Source organism: Pangasianodon hypophthalmus, chromosome 15, assembly GCF_027358585.1.
Source record: "Pangasianodon hypophthalmus isolate fPanHyp1 chromosome 15, fPanHyp1.pri, whole genome shotgun sequence".
NCBI lineage: Eukaryota > Metazoa > Chordata > Actinopteri > Siluriformes > Pangasiidae > Pangasianodon > Pangasianodon hypophthalmus.
The window spans coordinates 17,528,802-17,552,778 of record NC_069724.1 but is presented as its reverse complement, the minus strand read 5'-3'; the positions used below and the strand labels follow the sequence as shown (position 1 = coordinate 17,552,778).

General features: G+C 38.0%; 1 protein-coding gene across 3 annotated transcripts in view; it reads right to left on the bottom strand.

The window, feature by feature from the left end:
• camsap1a (calmodulin regulated spectrin-associated protein 1a) overlaps positions 1-22,652 on the bottom strand; it is a 32,152-nt gene extending 9,500 nt beyond the window's left edge. Inside the window, exons 1-10 of one of the 3 annotated variants that reach the window (XM_026929086.3) lie at positions 22,323-22,652; positions 18,991-19,115; positions 12,641-12,903; positions 11,522-11,689; positions 8,901-8,981; positions 6,832-6,864; positions 5,499-5,640; positions 4,284-4,423; positions 2,371-2,467; positions 1,618-1,783 (exon numbers count right to left, since the gene is read on the bottom strand). In XM_026929086.3, coding sequence (XP_026784887.3) covers positions 1,618-1,783; positions 2,371-2,467; positions 4,284-4,423; positions 5,499-5,640; positions 6,832-6,864; positions 8,901-8,981; positions 11,522-11,689; positions 12,641-12,903; positions 18,991-19,114 — 1,214 coding nt within the window. In that variant the 5' untranslated portion in view covers position 19,115; positions 22,323-22,652. The other 2 variants (XM_053240412.1, XM_034311481.2) reach the window with 2 other exon arrangements.
• Between the last annotated feature and the right edge of the window lie 1,325 nt (positions 22,653-23,977).

Here is a 23,977-nt window from a genome sequence, read left to right as displayed (position 1 = left end):
CTAAACTCAGTAGGTTTCCGGACATGGGAATTAGTTCCTGTTATCACGTACATTATAGTAGCTATATACAGTAGTTCCCTCACTAGCCTCTATTATTTTTTTCTAAAATAATTCTTCCTTTAACACTGGTTATATACCTAAATCCGTTAAACTAGCAGTTATCAAACCTCAACCCCTGTCAATTGTCCAACTATAGGCCAACATCAAATCTCCCCTTTATCTCCAAGATCCTAGAAAAGGTTGTAGCATAGCACTTATGCTCAAACCTACATAGGAGTAACATTCATGAAATCTATCAGTCAGGATTTAGGCCTCATCATAGCACTGAAACAGCACTGGTTAAAGTGGTAAATGACCTACTACTGGCCTCTGATCAGGGTTGTGTCTCCTTGCTTGTGTTGCTTGATCTTAGTACAGCTTTTGACACCACTGATCATATTATTCTCCTTGATAGACTAGAAAATGTTGTTGGTGTTAAGGGAACGCCTGACATGGATAGCCTAAAGATCAGCATGAGATTACTGTGGATGGTACCACATAGAAACTATAAGGATGGCTGTTGATGTTCTTCCTTGGATAGCCTCAGGACTACTACGTATTGCTACAAACTGTTTGCACTCAAGTCTCCATCGAATCTCCATGAATTCAGAAATTACTCTGATGCTCATATTCATAACTTGCTCATAAGCTAATAAGTCTCTGTTAACACATTAATCCTTTTTAACTATATAGTATACAGTTATAGAAGAGAAACTGTTTATAATTGCACTGTCTGGTGTCACCCGTATGAGGATGGGTTCCCTTTTGTTGTCTCAGGGAGTTTTTCCTTGCCACCATCACCTCTGGCTTGCTCATTAGGGATAAACTGATATATTTCTGTAAATCTGCCTTGTGATAATGTCCATTCTTAAAAGTACTATACAAATAAAATTGAATTGAACTGAATATTATTTTAGCAGCTGTATTTGCAGGTAAAAGGAATTCTAAAAAGTCAGGGGGTGCTGCAGCACCCTCAGCACCTCTACTTCCCACGTCCTTGAGTTTACCTAATAAACTGGCAACTCAATTATCAACTCAATAATCAATTATTGACATACATATAACAAGGCACAGATTACAGAAAACAAAGCAAATATATACAAGACATACAGTGGGGTTCAAAAGTCTGAGACCACTAGTGACAATGCTTCTGTTTGGCATTCTTTTTCAATTTAACACAAAGGTTTTCAAAGCAAAGTAGAACTTTCGAAATATTTGCATGAATTTCTTAGCATTTGGTATGTCCCCTTTATGGTTTAATGACGGTGTACACTCAAGTTGTGTAAAAACTGGTGATCCATGTTAGATCAAATCTATTGGTGTGTCATCTGAACACGTGCTTCAATGGCAGGGATACGACTCACGAAAAATCTGACCTTTTGTACAAAAGGTCAATATCACAAATTTAATAGTGACCTAGAAATCTCCTTTTTTTGTTTTAGAATTTTCAAAATTCTAAAACTCTCTGTTTATTTCCACTGAAAAAATCCCAGATTTTCAATATGGTCTCAAACTATTGGACCCCACTGTATATAACTACACACAGAGAAACACAAGCTAGGAAAGAGACACACTTACACAGATGCAGATTCCTCCAGGGGGCGGTAATACCTGATACAGGTGTCATTAACAGGGCCTGTCGCCAAGGAGTCCACTGAGGGGGAGGAGCTTAAGAAGCTACGCTTTGTGAAGTTTGAAACAGGCATGTGGTGGTGGGAGCTCTTTGGCTGTGCCAAACCTCTCACTGCAAAGTGAAATAATCAGATGTCAATCCACCAACCAAACAGTTCTGTAAACCTGCCAAAACTGAGTTCTGTAGAATTGTTTTACTGGCAAAAATCAAGCGTATAAGATTTCTTTGCCTTTCATTGCTGATTTACTTTCAGCCCAGCCAAAAATAATCTTAAAGTTAGTAACAAAAAATATATCAAGTCATAAAGCAAGTCATAAAGTTAGTAACAAAAAATATATCAAGTCAGAAAGCAAGTCATAAAAATGTTTGGGAGCATGTATAGGTTTTGTATGCAAAGACAACTAATTCATACAAAACCAAGGTCATTCTGAGAGTTCAAATAAAAAAACTGAATGATAATAAAAGAAATTATCTAAATAAATTATGCTTTCATGATATGTGAATGTTAATTCACAGTACAGTCATGTTAGAGATTTCATGTTTTTGTTATAACAGGAAATATACAAAATATATTGTGTGCAAAAAAAGCATTCTCACATTTTGATATGGAAAAATGCACACATTTTTTATAACACATAACAGTGCAATGAAGACAAAATGTATTTTGTATAGGAATTCATTATAGATGTGTTTCTCACCTTCTTTGAAGTCTTGTAGATCTTTGGGTTTCACAAAGTCCGGCCTCATCACCTCGAACCACCAAAACAGCTCTGCTAGGTAAACCATCACATTGTGCTGCAGGGAACAAAATCGAAAGAGCTGTATTTGTGTATCTGGTAAAAACCACATGAGCTGCTATTGCTAAAATTGCTGAAATTGTAACTAGGTATGTAATGTGCCATTTCTTATAAGTTTAGGTCTCATACAGTCAGAATGTTACATTTTGTAGGTGAGTAAAAATATGCGAGATAAAGTAAGATGTGAAATAAAAACAAGGTAAAAGTAGAGAATGCAAGGCAAAAGTAGTTAATGTTAGGTCTAAGTAGAGAATTGTGAGGTAAAAGTAGGGAAAGTGAAAGCTAAAAGTAGTGAATGTGAAAGGAAACTTAGGGAAAGTGAGGTAAAAGTTGGGAATGTGAGGTAAAAGTAGTTAATGGGAGAGGTAAAAGTAGGTAATGTGAGGTATAAGTAGAGAATTGTGAGGTAAAAGCAGTGAACGTGAGGTAGCAGTAGTGAATGTGAGCTAAAAGTACTGAGTGTGAGTTAAAAGTAATGAATGTGAAAAGTAAATTTAGTAGATGTAAGGTATAAGTAAAAGGTAAAAGTAGTGAATGTGAGGTAAAATTAAAGACTGTGAGGTAAAACATAGAGATTGTTAGGTATAAGTAAAGAATAATATGTAGAAGTAGAAAATGTGAGGTAAAAGTAGAGAATGTCAAGTAAAAGTAAAGAATGATAGGTAGAAGTAGTGAATGTGAGGTAGAAGTAGTTAATGTGAGGTAAAAGTAGAGAATGTGAGGTAAAAGTAAAGAATGATAGGTAGTAGTAGTGAATGTGAGGTAAAAGTAAAGAATGATAGGTAGTAGTAGTTAATGTGAGGTAAAAGTAGAGAATGTGAGGTAAAAGTAAAGAATAACAGGCAGAAGTAGTTAATGTGAGGTAAAAGTAGTGAATGTGAGGTAAAAGTAGAGAATGTGAGGTAAAAGTAAAGAATGATAGGTAGTAGTAGTGAATGTGAGGTAAAAGTAGAGAATGTGAGGTAAAAGTAAAGAATAACAGGCAGAAGTAGTTAATGCGAGGTAGAAGTAGAGAATGTGAGGTAAAAGTAAAGAATAACAGGCAGAAGTAGTTAATGTGAGGTAAAAGTAAAGAATAACAGGCAGAAGTAGTTAATGTGAGGTAAAAGTAAAGAATAACAGGCAGAAGTAGTTAATGTGAGGTAAAAGTAAAGAATAACAGGCAGAAGTAGTTAATGCGAGGTAGAAGTAGAGAATGTGAGGTAAAAGTAAAGAATAACAGGCAGAAGTAGTTAATGTGAGGTAAAAGTAGAGAATGTATGGTAAAAGTAGAGAATGTGAGGTAAAAGTAAAGAATGATAGGTAGAAGTAGTGAATGTAAGGTAAAATTAGAGAACATGAGGTAAAAGTAAAGAATGATAGGTAGTAGTAGTGGATGTGAGGTAAAAGTAGAGATTCTGAGTGGTAAATTAGTGAATGTGAGAGGAAACCTAGTGAATATGAGCTAAAAGAAGTGAAAGTGAGGTAAAAGTTGAGAACGTGAGGTAAAAGTAGGGAATGTGTGGTAAAAGTAATGAATGTAAGTGTTAAAGATTGTGAATGTAAAAGGCAAAAGCAGAGAATGTGAGGTAAGAAAAGTTAATGTGAGGTAAATGTAATGAATGTTAGGTGAAAGTATGGAACGTGAGGTACAAATTATTCATTTCAAAAATTCAAAAAAGTTTAAAAAGTAATGTTAGTAGAGATAAAAGTAATGGAAGGTAAAAGCAGTGAATATGAGATGTAAACATGAATGTGAGAGGTAAAAGTTAATTTGAGAGTTTTGCAGTATGTTTCTAAAGTAAGTTACACTGCGGAAGAGTGTGTGTTCCTACCTTTAACACTGCTGGAGCATATAGCAAGTCTTCAGTTCGCAGATACAAACAGCGGTTCAGATACTCATTGCAAAACTCACTTACAAGCTGAATATTATACACACTGTCAGAGAGCGACAAAACTTCCTTCAAGCAGATATCTGAGGACAAATGAAAGAAACCATGAAGATTAATTACCCCTTTTGTCCGGCAAACAGTTTTTTAAAATGTCGCTAAGATATAGATAGACAGATATAAGCCAAGGTTCCGTTGATTTGCTCGCCTTTCTAGATGTTGCGCAATCATGGGGCGGCACGCTCACTGCCCCATTTACATTTAAAGAGTTATTATTGCACCTAGTGGTCAAAAATAGGAACTGCAACAAGTGCTAATAAAGGCCCACAGGCGCATGAATCACAGTGCTCTGTGAACATTTTCAGTGGAAGAGGAGCAGCAAACAGAATAGCTAATTACAGGTTAGCCAGGGTAACGTTTTTTACGCCATCATTGTGCTAGTTCAAAAATACTCTGTGGCTGCCCAGATCTTGTTTCTTGATTGATTTATTTATTTATTCTTTACCAGAATTAAATCTAATATATTTCCACAAACAAAAGCTAAGTGTAAGCACAGACAGTGTGTTTATGATGTACAGAACTATTTCTATTTTAATATATATTGCAAAGATTGGGAGAGCGTAACAGGAATTATGGAGTGAATAATGTCTGTACATCTGCAATGCATGAGCACCGTAATGACCTTGTTTCCCATTCAAAGGCTGACAAAAAGAAGAAAAATGTGTCTCCCTTTTCCAGTCTCCTCTGCCTTAATTTGGACTAGCTTCAGGTCTTTTGTGTGGTTTTTGTGATGTAATTGGACTAGAAGTTATGGTTAATAATATTAGCAATCCTGGTTAATAATATTAGCTCTTCTCTGATATATGCCATATCTGATCTCCCTGGCAACAGGAAACACTTGCTGTATGAAACACAGTTGAACAAAGTTATGTATAAAAATGCTCAACTGCTAGACTCTATGCTGGACGACTGTGTGTTGTCACCTCTCACCTGCCTATTACAGGCTTGTTCTGAAATTTCATTTAATAGTAGCTTATAGCATAAGTAAAGTGTGAAAGCCTCATAACTCAATTTTGTTGAAGGCTATGTCATTATTAATATCGGCCTGCCCCACCAAAATCTACGGCCATGAGTCGGTTCATGATGTGTGTGTGTTTATACCCTCTAGTCTCATGTATTCAGGGCAGTAGTAATGGATGATGGTCAGCAAGGCGGCACCATCACACAGGTCTTTCATCAGATCCTCCACCACTGGCAAGTGAGGGAGAATACGACTGGACACGTGGTCTCTACGGTAACGTACCTAAGTATGTGGCGACAAACAGGGATCAGAGTACACGCACACACACTTACTCACCTTACAGTGCATTAAATATTAAGGATATACATCCCTCTTACTAGAGTGGACCTTCACGTCTTAACATATAATGCACATGTAATCCTACAACAGTTAGTGTTTTAACAAGTTTTTTAACTTAAAAAGTAAATGTGGTATTCTTATGACAGTGCTAATTCAAATAATAAGCCATAATGCTTCACATATGATTAAAAGAACTAAATACATGAAGCTACACGCACACACAACTCTTTCAGTACAACACACTCTCCACATATCTCACCACTTCTATACTTTAAAAATGAATGATTGTTTATTCCAGATCTGTAGTACATTCTACTTAGTTGGGTAATTAACTATTGGTTGGCAACTATCAGGCTGCATTGGGCTGATTTTTTGCAAATATTATGCATTTGAATTGCAAATTGAAAGTTCTGTATTATATATGCAGTACTCTCCAGAATTATTGGTACACACCATGGGCTTCCATATAAAGTCATTCTATAAATTACGCACTAAATTGAGCCTAACACTTCCTTTAGATATGTGAGTAAGCCTTCATTTTTTTCACATGTGAACAACACAAGTCACTTTAAATGCGTGATTACTCAGTCATGTGTGTTTAACCCGTTTAGATCCCTGCGTGATTGCTACTCTTTCTCTCTTCTTTTCTCCAGACTAATACTTCAATGCAATCCTTCCCCACAATGCAATCTGGCACATATTCCCAACACAATAGCAAGGCGTGAGTAAATAAATAAACAAACCAATGGATGAGTAAATGGATGAATACTGTACCACACGAGCAAACTCCACTGGCTCCAACATGCAATGGGCCAACGCACTCATAAAGTCAGGCTGACAAAGAGAGGTAAAAGAGATGAGGACACAGGCACATGCAGACAAAGAAAAAGAAAGAAACAGAATGAGGAAAATGAGGAAAAGGCAGAGAAAAAATGAGAGAGACCAGACAGAAACAGAGACGATAAATGCATGTGGTTGAATGAGAGATTTGTTATGGCAACATGGATCATGACTACACAATTACAGTTCTGACAACATACCAACCTCCCTGCCCTGCCCCACACACACACCCACACAGACACACACTCCCCAAGTGTAATGCAGGAGGCAGACAGGAGGCGTCATAGCACTTACAGGCACGAGCTTCCAGTACCATTTGGAGGGAGACTATCCAACAGGAAGGGGCAGGGCAAAGAAGACAAACAGGAAGAGTAGCAAAAAGGTCAACAGTGAGAGGTTAAACATCAAGCAGGTGGACAGGAATAAAATAGAATAGAATAGAATAGAATAGAATGATCAGATTTGTTATGCACCGCTTTAATCTGATCAGAGAGCAGGGTAAAAACAAAGTCACATACTCAGTGAACGAGCCAATCCAGGGCAGGCACGTGCTATTTTGTCATTCTGGGCATTAGTCACAGGTAGACACGAGTCACATGACAGTATATGAGTCCAAAGCCATCTACTTCTAACATCGCTAACTGGTGATGCATGGCTGTTTCATGTCAACAGCAGGCTACCACAGGCTCATTAGGGGTGGGGGAAAGGATAGAGGTGGCTTCAATGAAGACTGACACATTTCTCAACCAAGTGTGTGTACAGGCCTCAGCATACTTCATATGGAGATGATATTCGGTTGACTTCCACAAACAACAGACATAATCGAAGAGCAAATGCACATTGTGTGGCATGAACTCACTACGTTGTGCACGTAGCAGCTGAGTGAACTTCAAGGACAAACACACTACATGGTCAAGCCTGTGATTGGTCATTACAAACGCGCCATGCACAAGCTGATTCATTCCATGATGGCTGACTTTCAGGATCAGCCTTCAGAGCAGGCACAAAGACTCCTCCTGCATCTCGATTCACCTACTTATACTATGCATTAAAGTATGTACTCTTTTTGTGAAGAAAAAGTACATACTTTTGAGTGTGTAGCAAAAGAGTATGAAAGTACTGGGACATACTTACACGTCATGTAACAGAAGAGAATGTTGTTGCCCGGAAGAGAACACTGTCACTGTAAACAAACTCCTCATTGCATTTCAGCTTTTTTTCATTCGTTATTCCTTATTTATTTTGTTGTTCCTCTTTCAGCTGCTCCCGTTAGGGGTCGCCACAGCAGATCACTGGTCTGCGTATTTCATTTGGTACAGTTTTTACGCCGGATGCCCTTCCTGAAGCAACCCTTCCCAATTTTTATCCGGGCTTGGGACTATCACTGACAGCACACTGTTGCATACAACCCCAATGGCTGGGGTTGTTCCCTAGACAGGAATCGAACCCGGGCCGCAGCACTGAGAGCACTGTGGCCTAACCACTAGTCCTCCAGGGCCCCGATTCCTTATATAATTTATACTATGTAATTTAATTTATCATCCCCTTGATTAATTTTTCCACAATTCATTTACACCTCTCTAAAATGCATCCTTGAATTCGGAGAAGCAAACTGTCACAAAGCTCCTCCCTCACGCAATATTTATTGTGGGCAATATTAGCTGAAAAACTATCCAAGGTTCCACACTTCGAAAATCTACAGGAAATAGTAGACCATCCAGGTACCTTTGGGATACTCATACTCACACTAATTCTAATCTCGGATGCTATTTAGGACGGATAGTAGGCGAACTGAGACGCAGGGACAGGCACCTTTATGAGTCTTCTTAAAGCCATTACAAAGACACACAAATGGTTTTAAATGCATTGCGTAGATTTCACTAGCATGCTGAATTCGCCTTCCTCAACCCTCAATTTATTTAATGGTCTCACATACCATCTGAGACCTTTTTTTCTTTGTAAATATGGAACAAAATAAGCAGTTCTTCCTCTTCCTTGTGTTCTCTCATTTGTTTATGCACTTCTTCTTTTGTAATTAGGTAAATTGCCAATACACGATGGCTAATACAAAACCATAGAGAGCATGCAAGCTTGAAAGCTCATGAAGGTGGTTCTCTCTTTATATAACCCTCACAGTTATCATCACCGCATTAAGTATGCTGAGTCCTTACATGTGCTCCACAAAATTACATACCATACGATCAAGTTCCTAATAGATAGTTGAATAGTTTTGGTATGTTTAGTCACAAATGCATTGTTTGTCTATATGGATGCACTGACCCTGAACCAATTGAGGGGGAAACTGCAAGATGCCTATGATTAGGTGAATACTGCAGTTATGACCTGTGACTGGTCAACTGTACCTTTTGATGACATGGTGAGTCCATCAATTGTTGTTTCAGTTTGAACTCCTTCTCACAGATTTCCCTGGTTCTTGAGATAACCTGCAAAACACACACACACACACACACACCAAGTTTAGAACTCAGGAGTCATACCGAGGAGTATGGCGAAGATTCCACACCAGGGAAATTCCAGGCCAGGCATATTCAGTTGCACAAATTGCACAATTGCAGGGAGAAAATTTAAAATACAACACATAAACAGTATTCATTTGTAATATGAAAAATATATAAGAAAATCTGTTACACTAAATCTGCAGGGGAATGCTTTTTAAGAATTAAACATTGACTCTGCTTTAGAAGGGAATGTACTGTAATTCCCAGTTGCACTGCATTTCACCTTCATCTGTGCATTGCTATCATGTCACACTGAAATGCAATCACTGTCCATTCACAGCACTACGCCAGTCTCGGGCGCATGATCGTAATCAGAGAAGGGCCTGAAAGTGTCATTTTTCCAGGAGATGTTGCCATACAGGTACAACATTCTGCATTAATGCATTCCTGCTGCATTGACTGTTGACCGCTTAATAATCAAGATTTTCAGAATTACTATCAAAATGTGTTTTTCTTAAATATGACTAAAGAAAGCTCACTACACAACACAGGAGTTATCAGTTTTTTTAGACATACACTCATGATGAAATGACATATTTTATTGATTTTTGAAGTGAAAAGAAGTAAACACAACTGCAGCAACTATTTTCAAAAATATATTTTTTCTGCAAATGTGCAGAATTTGCTATTTGATTAACTTTAAAAACTGGAAAAAGTAATTGTTGCATGTGTACAAGTTTGGACACCCTTCAAGCTGTAAAGTCTCAGAACATAATTAACTTGTTACGCCTTAATTAACTCATTAGGACTTGTTAGGCAGGTCAAGAATTGTCATTAATAGTAGTCAGCTGATGACAATTCCAAATGACAATTCCAAAGCATATAAATTCTCTGAATCTTCATACACACAACAGCCATGGATTCCTCTACAAAGATGACTGAGGGTCTGAAAATTTAGCTAACTGATGCCTATAAAGCAGGGGAAGAATATACAAAGATATCAAAGCAATTCCGGTTCACAATTTCCACTGTCCAAAATGTCATTGTGGTGGTGGAGGCGGGGTTGAGCGCCACTTATGAATGGAGGGCAGAGTTCAGGAGAAGAAGTGACTAATTCCATGAATGAGCATACACACGTGTGTGTAATGTGGATCTTTTTATGTGTGTGTAGAGTGAAGAGGAGAGAGAGTGTGTCTATGCTGGGCTGCAGTAGAGCAGAACTGTGTGTGTTTTGGTGTTCGTTTATTTTACATTGTATGGATGAGCAACTCCCTGAAAAGTGCTCCCAAAATAAACCTAAAATAAAATGAAAACACGTTCCCACATCATTTCCCTTCCAGGGTGTCACAGTCATTAAGAAATGGCAGTTAAGGGGAAGTTAAGCTGCCAGAAAGGCAAAGCAAAAAGCCCATATGACAGCAAGGGTCTGCAGCAAGGTTTAGCTGACACAGAAGAGGCGGTGCACCATTCTACTGTGCAGTGTTGCTTGCTTGCACAAGCATGATCTGCATGGAAGAGTCATCAGAAGGAAAACTTACCTGAAGTATCCAAAACAACATCTAGATAAGCCAGAAGCATTTTGGAATCAAGTGTCGTGGGCTGATGAAATAAAAATGGAAATCTTTCTCTACAATCTCTAGTATGTTTGGAAAAAAAAGGAGCAGCATTTGATGAAAAGAAAAGCATGGAGGTGGATCTATTATGGTTTGGGAACAGTGGCACAGAAAACGTTGCACGGGTAGATGGAAGAATGGATTCCAGTCAATATCTGCACATTCTGGAAGCAAATGTGACACAATCAGTCAAGAAACTGAAGCTGAAAAGAGGCTGGCTTCTACAACAGGACAGTAATCCAAAACATGTCTCAGAATCCACCAGGAACCTCTTCAAGAAATGCAAGCTGAAGCTTTTGCAATCCCTATTTTTGGTACCCTAACTTCAACATCATTGAAAACCTGTGGGTAGATCTTAAACATGCTATGAATGTTAGATGGCCCAAGAAGATCTGAGAACTAGAAATAGTGAGTGAAAATTCCTTAAACAAGAATGGAAAGACTTGTAGTTGGATACAAAAAGGGCTTGCAAGCTGTGATATCTGCCGAAGGGGGTGTTACTAAGTACTGACTTAGTAGAGACCACAATTACCATTTTTTTTGTTCCTAATTTTTGTGTTCGTGAAATATATAAAATAACTGTGCATTAACATTTGCTGAAAATGTAACTTTTGAAAATAGTTTGCTCCAGAGTTTATGTTTACTTCTTTTCAATTAAAAGCATCAACAAAATATGTAATTTGGCCAATTTTGCCCAAATCTTTGAATACAACTGTATGTTCAGCAATGTTGCATCTTCAAACATTAAAAAAGAGGCATTTGTTTATATCCCTAATGTGGATGTTAATGCCCATAGAGGAGAAAAATAACTTTTGTATTCACAAAAAAACAATTAATAAATAATCAAGCTGCAAGCTATCTGGCTCACATACACACACGCACACGCACACACACACACACACACACACTGACCTTGTTGATCCAGAAGAGCATGGCCTCCTCCATGTCGAAGGGCCGCTGCAGCTCTTTGGTGGGGGAAAAGGTGGAGAAGCGTTTAAGACATGACACCACCTGCTCTACATTCATCATCTCCATCGTACATGCCAGCATCAGAGCATCAATCAGAGGGATGTGGGAGCTCTGTATATACACACACACACACACACACATACACACAGTCAAGAACAATTAACAGGGTGCCTAGGGTTATTCTCAAGTTAAACTGAATGCTTTGTAAGATTTTGTTCTGTGACTTCAAATGTAATTTAAAACCTAATTTGAAGTGATGAAATAACAAACACTACAAATTTACTCACATGTGGCAAAAGTGTCATTTTATGTTTATCCTACAACAAGAAAAATCAATGAGGTTTTACAGCATAGTACACAATAAGTTTTAGAGTCACTGGCTAAAGCACTTTTGACCAGTAAGAGGATTTCCTTATCTATCCAATAACTTTTTGGATGAGTTTAGCACAAGTGCAGTTAGCTAATACAAGCCTCGGTTTAATGCAGGCTCATGCTGAGTGTGTGTGAGCCCTTGTATGTTTGATGTCAATTTTTTTCAAACCATCAAAAAAAAAAAAAAAATCAGATGGCACCAAACAAAAATAGCCTGACCAGCCTAAAATCTAAAACTATTAAAACATACAATGAATGTGTTTTCTTTCTATTTATAGGTTTATGGGTTTTCATCCACATGTGTGAGTCACATAGTGTTAACCAACCATATATTACGCACACACTGCACGCCACCACCTGCTCTTTAAAAATATATTCGGTCATTCAAGTTCCACTCTACCTCAGTGAACTGAGACATGCACTTAACACAGGATTTCAGACCTGCTCCTCTAAACAGTTTACAATTTTACTTGATAAATAAATGAGACCCAGTATTAGTATAAGTGAACATTTTGGCTATTGTGCAGCTCTAATTGCACAAAGCAACACACACACATAGCAGGCTATGAGCAGATGGTCATCGTGTGGCCAGCCAGTTCTTCCATACTGACTCACACACACACACACACCAATCATTATGCACAGATCCATTTGGCAAAAGGTCAAGGGTCAGAATCCAAACACCCTCACCATCCTGATGGGGGCGGAGATGAGGTCGTGGTGTGTAACAGGCGTTCCGTCAGGCTCCAGGACATGGATGGACTGACGGGCGAGCACCTGCAAGACCGAGTGGTGTGTGTGGCGCGTGGTCGACTGCTCGCCCAGCGAGAGGAAGGCACACACGCGTGAGTAGAGCTCAGCCGAGAGCAGCAGCTCCAGCACGGGAGGCTTAATGTGCTCAACGCCATACTGATCCACGTAGAACGGGTCTCTCAAATCGTCCGGGACATGATCTGGAGAGAGAGAGAGAGAGAGAGAGAGAGACAGAGATTCAGAAAAGACAGAAAAAAGACAGACAGAAAGAAAGGAAGAGAAGGAAAGACAAAAAATGGGAGAGAAAGAGTAGGATATAAATAGAGAGAAGACAGAATAGACACAGGGAAAGGGAAAGAAGGAAACAGAACATTGAAAGTCATCTTATTAGTCATCTTGTATACAAAAGAACATTTCAAATACACAAAGTGGCCAATTACGCAAGACCTAGAAGCAGAATGCAGTATGTAACATGAACGTCAGGTTTATATTAATGCGCTCGTTCTAATCCGTTATCATTTCTATAGTAACAGCTCATTCGCAGGGACTTGTATGGCTGATGCTTCACATAATCTAAGACTAATAATAAACACAGTCAATCTGTTTTACTGTACTAAGAGAGTTCATTGACTCACATTTTGTTCATTTTTCAGTCTCTCCTCATAAGAATGAGCATCAAAAGACTTTTCTAAAATCAGCTCAACATTAACAGTGTCTGCCATTGCATGCCAAGGAAATGACAGCTAGCTAGCTAGACTTATAAATGACAAACTTCTGAAATGAATGCAATCAATCAAACAGAACTTTACACTTACAGTTTATTTACAATATTTACAAATTACAAAGGTAATATAACAAAATATACTAGTGTGTAAAACTGTTTTGGTTTATGCTACTCAAATAACGAGCGATTCTGACTGGCGTTGATATGTTTGAGATGTCAGTCATGTTCGTTGCTGTTTCAGTGATTGGCAGTTTGTCACGAGGTTCTGCCCCCTTGATAGAGCTACCAATCATCGTAAGTAGAAGCCATGTATCCAGAGTTGGGACAAACGTAGAGCGCACTATCCAAGAAAGGTCAAGATGCTGTGCAAAACTCACCCACCCACACTCCATTCACTACCAGAGATGCAAAGCTTTTAGGTGGAGCTCAAAATGGTGTGTTAAAAACCTGTTGTCCAAAGAACGTTAATCTTTCATCCCATTAAAACACACTGTACTTTGAGTCCCTGAGACACACAGGCTTCTCTGAGTGTGTGTCAGGATTCTATCAGGGGCTTCAAAGGAGATTTTCATGCAGACTGCGTTGTCCGCAAAAACAGTTTGAGTTAAATGAACGAACAATGCGATATTGCAGTGAGACATCTGATCATTGGATTTGCTAAAATATTGAATTCCACCATGAATAATATAGACACTTTGGTAAACATTTCATTGCCACATTTTAATGAAATTTTAGTCTTAAAGCGATCGCCTCTGCCCCTGATCCAGCCAGAAAAAAGGTTAGCCTGAGATTGAACAGCACTGCATTACCCACAATGCTCTGCCACAGCAACAGTAGTATTGCATAAAGGAGCAACTCATGTTCCTGCAATGTTCTGAAAACATCTCTTTACAATGAGGCTTACACAACATTCCCAGCATTCCCAGTTATAACAAAAAGAATGTTATGAAAATTAGTGTTAACACTCATGCAACTAAAAATGTTGCAGCAATGTTATAGGAATGTTTTTAAATATAACAGTGTTCTCTGGACACCCAGAAAACCTGACAGATTGAACCTCAATACTGAAAATTATCTAAAATAGTTAGGATTTACTAAAAACCATTTAACAAAACTGATAACTGGTATAACAACTGATACCTATCTCTCTTTTAGAAAAAAAGGACTGGGTTAGTAGTACTGCCAGAAGTCGTTCTCATGAAACCATAATCTGACATGATTTATTGTGGTTGGCTATATCATCCACCCACAACACAGAGATGGGCAGGAAGTGAGAGTCCCAAACAGGTGATTTAGAGATTAGCACTTAGCAAATAAGATCATGCTAGCAAGTCCACACCAGACAACGCACATTAAACCCTGTTTAGGTATAGTATTTTTACTAAGCGCCATGCTAACTATAACCAGCAGCTAATCAAGTGCCTAAGTAGATTAAGCACGACAGACTCGCATTAGTGCCATTCTAGTCTCGCTTTCCAGATGATTCTTACAGCATCAAGTAATGATGAGTACATTGTCTGTGTTATTGGTCATTTATGTTATTGTGTGTATGTAAATGTTGAGGCACTCTCTCTCCAGGCTAACTATAAAAGCAAAAAACCCTACAAACAATATGGTGAATGAGGCAGAACACAAGTGCATGAACTCAGTGTGGGTTTTATTAAGGGCAATCCGGGAATAATACTCAGAGGTCAAAGTGGGGGTCAGAGCACAGGCAGACAAGGTAATCATAGGAATATTCATAATCATAAATGGTAACACAGGCAAGCGTCTAAAGAAGGAATATAAACTAGAAAAATAATGGCTTCGCAACAAGACAGAGAAACACTGGGCTATACGTAAACAAACTTATTAAAAACGAAACACAGAACAGGTGAACACAATAGGGCAACAAACCATTGACAGGACAGGGGCAGAAACAGGACTAGAACTAAAACATGAGCACATGGCTTTGTAAACAAAACACATGATATGAAAGCAGCCAACTAGCAGCCGTTTTTCAAACACCAATAACACATTTGTTCATGGCAACATCCTCATCCTCAAAAGTGGACACAGTGTAATAAAGATCAATAGTCACTGGATCTGTTTGGAAACAGTGTAGCCCTGATGTCCAGCCAAATATATCTGATAGAGCTGTGAGGGATTGTAAACAACAGCAAAATAGTGTTAGTATGAGGGTTTACAATTTCTCCAAGCTGAGCCACTACTGCTGTCTAAATTCTAGTTCAACATCCCTGAAGACTTTCTGTCCTAAAGAGCTAGATATAAGGTTTCAAGGCAGGTGAGACTTCATGTGATTGTAATGGAGCTACTTGTATTATTATGAGACAGTCTTGTAATATGATAAGCTGTGATGGTGATAATTTGTGTTTCTAAAAGCCTTTAATCTTCACCTCTCTTCACATTCTTGGCTTGTTTTCACCACTAGCCTTTCACATTTATGGCCAAGAGTCCAAGAGAGCAAAAAAAACCCAACAACAACACACATTTCTGTAAAATGTCCTCATGAATTCTCCAGTGCCATCTGTTTATCTAGGGAGGAACACCACTATTTTGCCTCAGAGGAAGAAGCAGCATGTCACAAATATTATTCCAACTAACAACTATCAATTCCAACTAACACAAATGACCTGTCATGGCAGGTAACTTGATTTGAAGTGTATCCCTGAATTCTTTGTGAATAGCACCAGTGAGATTCTGCACGTTGAAATGAAGAGGACACTCAGAGAGAATTTTCTGTGAATTTCCAAACACCAGGAAGGTCAAAGGTCAACCAATCTGATTAGACAGTGAGGAGGATTAATCAGAAGAAAGCTGTCTGTTAACCAGAACTGAATGAGGGGGAGGGGATTATGTGTGTGTGTGTGTGTGTGTGTGTGTGTGAGTGTGTGTGTGTTGGGGATCTGATGTACAAGCTCTGCCCAGCCAAATACACACACTCTCTATAACAAGAACCGCACAATATATCATTTGTTAGGATAAAGATGAATCCCAAAAGGCTGCAATATTTAGTAATATATGCTATTAGTAACAAATATATATTCAATTATCATATATTGTGCATAACTGCAATGGACCAGCGTTCCTAGGATAAGCTCTGGACATCTTACTCTGAGTAGGATAAAGTAGTTACTCGAGATTGATGCATAAATTAAGGAATTGTTGTGTATAAACTAAAATTTATACTCAAAAAAATCTATGCAAAAAAAAAAAAGGTAAGATCTTCAGTCACACATGGCACTCTGAGTGCACCACCTCTCTTTAATAAATAATGTTAAATGGTCAAAAATGGGTCAGTGGGCTGTGTACAGACACAAAACACACAGCCACAGACACAAGCACACACTTAACACTTAAGACTAAGCCATTCCTTTATCCAAACAAAAGCAATAGCTAAGACAGCAAATAATTCATGAAAATAAACTCACAGTTTTGGGGTGGATGATGTGGAAAAAATGTTAGACCATCACTTCCTTTACTGGAAGGCTTTCCATTAGATTTTGGAGCGTGGCTGTGGGGATTTGCCCATTCAGCCACAAGAGCATTGGTGAGATCAGACACTGATGTTGAGCGGGGAGGTCTGGGGCCGCAGTCGGCAATCCGATTCATCCCAAAGGTGATCAGTATGGTTTGAGGTCAGGGCTCTGTTCAGGCCACTCGAGTTCTTCCACTACAGTCTTGGTAAACCATGTCTTCATGGACCTCGCTTTGTGCACAGGCGCATTGTCACGCTGGAATATGTTTGGGCCTCTTAAATTCTAATGCTACAGCCTATATACGACAACCTATACAATTGCGTGCTTCCAAATTTGTGGCAACAGTTTGGGGAAGACCCAAGGTGTGATGTACACGTGTCCACACACCTTTTGCCATATAGTGTTTTTGGCATCACTGAGACACGTGTGCACACACACTGTTTTGTACACAAGGATTAGTGATGTCACACTGATGCTGTTACTTCTGTAGCATGATTAGACTGGAGTCACTCTATTCCAAGCAAACAGTGCTTATAGGGACACAGATGGATAACCACACAAACCATATGGCCTCTATAATCAGTTGGATTATTCTTTAAATAGACTTTCTCATAACTCTGCTTTCACATGGGTACTTTGGTATCCATCAATAATGCACCTCTATCCATTTATTTGAGAGCAATTTATTTGTTGATGGACAAAAGCTACCAGTGATGCATAAAAATGATCCTCTGTTTTTCTTTGGAAAGTTCACCAGAGTTGAATTTTTGATGGAACATACTCCGACATAACCAGGCAATAAGTGACAGTTTGGATCAGATAGAGAAGAAATTAATCACAGTCGTTAGCTGACATCCAGAAATGTAAAATCCAACCTGTATACCTGTACACACGGCTCAGCGCACCAAGACAAATTCACTTCAAAGAGCCTGGTAGTAGCTATAGATAGCTAAGATGCAATGTTAAAGGTGTCTTTATAGAAATGGCTACATTTCAAAGGTACTTACAGAATAAATAGGGGAACATTTCACTCTAAAGATGCAAACGATGCCCAAAATATTTAATTTCTGCACACCTTATCAAGTTCCAAGTTCCGATTTCCTAGCACATAGCCTAACTGCAGCAGGAGCACTGAAGGCAAGAGACCACTCCAACACACTTGATGGTACTACATATAAAAAAGCTTTTACCTAGCTTGCTATATGAAAGCTTCTTATACACATCAAATGATGTTTTATAAATAACCTGCTTGCCTTATTTGCAGTCTGGCATTTCATCATTGAATTTGTTCTTTGTGTAGTCTCATTAACTGATTGTTGCATGATTTGGGGAAAACAAATGTTTCTCATTGTTGATTTTTCTGCAGAAACAGGCGTGATTGGTCAGAATTCCTTCGGGAGTGGGTGGTAGCAGATAAAAACAGCACTGCCCCGGCTTTACCACTCAATTATAGCAAAGCGAGATTAGAGACCGTAACCGCTGAAGTTGTGACAGGACGCTGGCTTAAAAGCTTACTAAGATCAAAATTGGGACTTCAAAATTCAAAATACATGATATACAGAAATAGAGTGAAACTACCTGACTATAATATGAATTTGGGGCAAAATATGGTCAATATAGCTAGCTGTCGAGTTTTTACCCTTTTTTTATATGCTTAGTTTGCTAAATTTAGTTTTATGTGAGGTCAGGAAAAGAGGACAGGCTACATAATACCAGTATAAGCTAGCTGTCAAGACAACTATTTTTTCCTAAGCCACAGATAATGAGAGTGTAAACAACATCAAAATTATTACTGCTTTATTCATTTGTGCATATTTGGTCATTTTATTACTATACATTGATATTGCCTGAATGATAGACACACACACACACACACACACACACACACACAGTATAGACTGGTAGTCAGTCAAGCCTGACGCCAAGTACAATCCTCACACAACTGACCACTGCTGACTTACAATCTGGGAACAAGCTCTATGTCCTTCCTGCTCTTTCCTTTCATGCTCTTGCACTCTCCACACACACACACACACACAAACACCCCTTGAGCAAAAGGGAAGAGAGCACAAAAATCTGGTTACCTTCACCATAAGCTTTGGCAAAGAGCCAGCGTAGGTTGGCGTCGATTTTTGCCCGGGACGAGTCGTAAAGTTCTGGTGAAACGATTTTAATCTCGAGGCCTCCATCCCCTCCATCTGCATCCATCCTTCAAAAAACAGAACAAACTCAGCATACACACACACCTCTGGTCAGGAGTTGAACAAAGGTAACACTGACCTGATAACCTTGTGTTAGTAGCCATTTAACAAATTTCATCCTGCCTTATATATATTATATATGTTATATATTAGTGATATGTATGTAATACATTCCCTAATGTACACACGCATTATATATATATGTGTGTGTGTGTGTGTGTGTGTGTGTAGAATTATTATTAGAAATATTACACACATTTACATTGTATACTCAAACAATAGTTTGACTACAAAAATCAAACAATTTGTTTGAAAAAATCATTCAAGTAAAAAATCATTCACGTAAAATAATAGTATTTTCTCAAAAAACTCAAAAATATATTGTATTTGCCAAAATTATTGACACCTATAAGGAGCTAGAGCTGCAACAATTAAGCGATATTATTGATGACGTCTATAATAAAAAACAGTTGGCAATGAATCTTGTTATTAATTAGACGGCTTGACAATTATGTTGCCCATCAGCATCATATATTTGCAATCGAGGAAATACAGATGGCTGATGTTGCAGCACAGGGTCATGTAGTACAACCTACCTTTCCTGAGAGCATCTCACAAAATAACGTGGTTCAGGGGCTCTTGTGAAGATAGATAGTATCATGGATTCTGCTATGTTTCAGGAAATTTCAGCACAAAACCTGGTTGCCTCTGCCTCGAGGTTCAGACTTGGTCATAGATAGAGATTTCAACAAGATGATGATCCAGAGGTAATTCCAAATCAACACAGAAACGTGTATAAATTAATATTTTGCATTGATCTTCTCTGCCTTCAAATTTGAGCCCTACTGCAGTCTGAATTGAAGAGCTAAGTCCTCATTTGCAAACCTAAGAATATAAAGAAGTTATATACTTATATTAATAATATAAGTATTAATATTACAGATATTGAGTGCACAAAATATTAGCTGCAAGGATGATGATAATTTTGAAACCAGTGGTTTGTATTTAAAAAATGCTTAATATTGTTTGGGGAAAAATGCTTAAATAAATCTATACAATGTTCCTGGATGTTTGAGCTCAAATATCACTTATTGTACCTAGCCATAGTGTTTTCCACCAAGCAGTTTGTGTATTTTCTCTGTCAGGCCACTTTTTTTTCATTTTTTTCACTTTTTTTCTCAAATCTTTTCATTTTTTGTCTGTCTTGTCTAAAACTGCTTTATCTGTTATCTTCTGCCTTTTTCCGCCAAGTAAAATCCAAACAGGTACGTGAATAACCAACTGGATGATGGTAAACAGAACAGCTGCCTTAGCATGTTACATCTGTCTGTCATTTTAATTCGGTTAAAGAGCAGTTCAGGAAAAGCAACCTCACATGCTACAAAATGTGAATCAGCCAAAACATGTTTTGGGTCTGAGGCTATGTAGCTAACATGCAATTAAAGCTTGTGACCTACAATTAGCATCATATACAAAACTACAGTGGATTCTTGCCACAAAACTGGTTGTATTGCTAGTGAAGCTGGCAAAAAAAACAAAAAAACAATAAACAATACCACTGGAAATACACACACACACACACACACATATATATATATATATATATGTATGTATTTGTATAGCAGTATATAATGTACAAGTTATATTTATATATGAGACATACATAGTACTTATCATATATTAGATGTTCATATTTGTTATATTTTTATATTGTGATATCTTTGATGTTTTATTGTATTATAATACATATAAACTGAGAATGTTGCAGAAGCAGCCACAGTTTGTCTGGATACTTTGACTGTCACACTTGCTTCTTATTTTTGCATCAAAACCCAGCAGCCTTCATTATGTGTTTGTCTGAAAAGTTACTGACATACAAACATGTTTCTGGAACATTTAAATTTGTGCTGGAAAACTAATGTTTGGAAATCTAAAACAGAAATCTATAATGTAGAAGTCATAAAATAAGCATAAATCTATAACGAAGTTTGTACTAAAAAAAATAGGGTGCCTAAGATTTTTGCACAGTACTGTGTGTATATCTGTCCATCCATCCATCATTTCTGTTCTGCTTATCCTACACAGGGTCACGGGGAGCCTGGAGCCTGTCCCACGGGATTCGGGGCACAAGGCAGGGGATATCCTGGATGGGGTGCCAACTCATCGCTGGGCAAAATCGCACACCATGGACAATTTAGAGATGCCAATCAACCTACAGTGTGTATCTTTGGACTGGGGAGGAAACCGGAGTACCTGGAGGAAACCCCTGAAGCACGGGGAGGACAGGAGGACATGCAAACCCCATGCACACAGGGCGGAGGTGGGAATCAAACCCCCAACCCTGGAGATGCAAGGCAGCCACTAAGCCACCATGCACCCCCCCGTCCCCCCCATTGTGTGTGTGTGTGTGTGTGTGTGTATATATATATATATATATATATATATATATATATATAGATAGATAGATAGATAGATATATATATATATATATAGATAGATAGATAGATAGATATACATACGCACACCCACACACACACACATATATATAGTACTACTATCTATATAGCACTACTTATTATATTATTATATATTACATGTTCTTATTATATAGTACATATTATATTACATGTTCATAGTTGTTTGTTTATTGTATTATAATATATTTAGCTAGCCTTAATACTGCTAGCTAAAGTGGCTACGTTATTTTGACAGTCTTATATATATATATATATATATATATATATATATATATATATATATATATATATATATATATACACATAGCTAAACTGGCTAATAACCTATTATATGTTATAGAACAATAAACGCAAAATATATAAAGTAAAATATATAGAATATTGTATTTGTTTATATAGTTCTATTTAAACATTATTACACTGTTACATGTTTTAGTCTTCATCCTATTACAGTACACTGAATTGGCTTATTGCTAGCTAAGATGGCTATCAATACTAGCACTAATTCTGGATTCATTTTGGATACCTGTATACTGACAAGAGATTTAGCCAAAGAATATATTATGATCTTTATATAAGAATGAAGAATATTTTGTAGCTGCATCCTGCCTGAATAAACGGATCACTGGATAGATGGATGAGTAAATGGACTGACTGGAGGGATGGATAAATAATAACAGGAACCCCGCAGTAGGATATAAACAAGGTGGTAATAAAAGCAGGCAGAAGTCACATTACCTCCAGATGTGAAGAATCCACAGTGAGGATGTGAAGAAGCAGTGTGTTGTGAGGCTTCAGCACTCCCTGTTACACTGTAATAACTGTGAAAGAGGCTTTTCCCTGTCCGCCTAGCAACACACTCCCAGTCCAGCACTGCGGCCTCTTACATGACAATCAGACCCAAAGCAAAGCAAACTAACAACACAACACAACACAACCTTCTCCAGGATAAAAGCTACAATATCAGTGAAGCTGCATATCATCCAGCAGCTCGTCCACCATGGTCGCTATGGATGAATTGAGCAGTGCTGTGGCTTTACAAAGCACCTCGCCATTGGATTGAGCAGGTTTCTGTAGTATGGAAGGCCAACAGGGTCACACACTTTCCAGCTCTTAATTACTCACCCACTGCACCTGCCCTGGATTTGTGTCTATGGAAAGCCAATGAGGCCATCAAACATGTCCTTAGAAAATACACTCAATGTTGTGGAACATCTGCAAAACAAATTTCTCTTATCACTTATCACATGTCGTTCTCTCACCTGTCTCGCTTTTTGCTCTCTCTTAAGATTAAAGTCCTTGTGAAATCGAAATTGTGTGTTTTGTGGCTTTTAGTATGAACATGTTAGCCTTAGAGTTCTCCAAAACAACGACAAAATTCACATTTAGAAGATATACCCATTCAAATTTTACACTCTCTCTCTCACCACCAATACGGATCAACAATTTTGATGACATCATTCTCGTCAGATTTTCTGTCCAATCCAATGCTATCTAGAATCTGAAGTGTCCCGGACCCCAACATTATAAAAATCAGCGTTGTTGAGCGAAAGAAATCATATCAGCAAACATGGGCTGTAAATGTGTCTTTGGCTCTTCGAACGTGATCGTTTTATTCAGTTTTTAACTGAAAGTAGGTTAAGAAGGAAAGGGGTTGAATTCATTCACTTTGAAGAAGGAGGTATTTCTGATAATTCCTCCGCCAATTATGGGATGTTCGCTGCCGGTCTGTGAGCTAAAGCTATTGGCTATTTAAAAAGGGGGAGAAGCCGCTCGATATGTCCCGCACTGACTTCCTGTTTCAGTGGAAATTACATCAACACATTGAATAATGCTACACGTTTCAAGGCACTTCATGGGGACTTTAATAAGCAGGAAAATGCAGCTTTTTATGTTAACGAGAAACCAGAAAATGCAAAATCCTCCATACTGAAGCTTATTTTGTGGTAGAAAACATGCTGACTGTTAAGACTGTCTTCCATACAGAAAATTAATCAACACTTTCCGACCAATCAGATTCAAGAATTTAAGGGTACTGAAGTATAAACAGTTTATATAACTGACTTTGGTGCTATTCAGAATCATCACAGATGTAGTGGATGGAAATTTGGTTAAGAAAACTGGAGTATTTCTTTAATTACTTGTGCACCAGTAAACCCAATAATGTTCACCAGAATTGAACAAATCCAGTAAACCCCATTTCAGTACAGTGTGCTGTCAATTTAATCAATATGCTACCTTATAAAAGATATAATTATCTATTTTTGTTTTCTCTCTTCATTATTTTTTTAACCTGGCTGTATAAATAATTTGATATCACTACACTAGTAGTTAGATTGCAAGCAATACATAACTGATTTTGAACAAGACATTGAAATTTCTATAGACTGAAG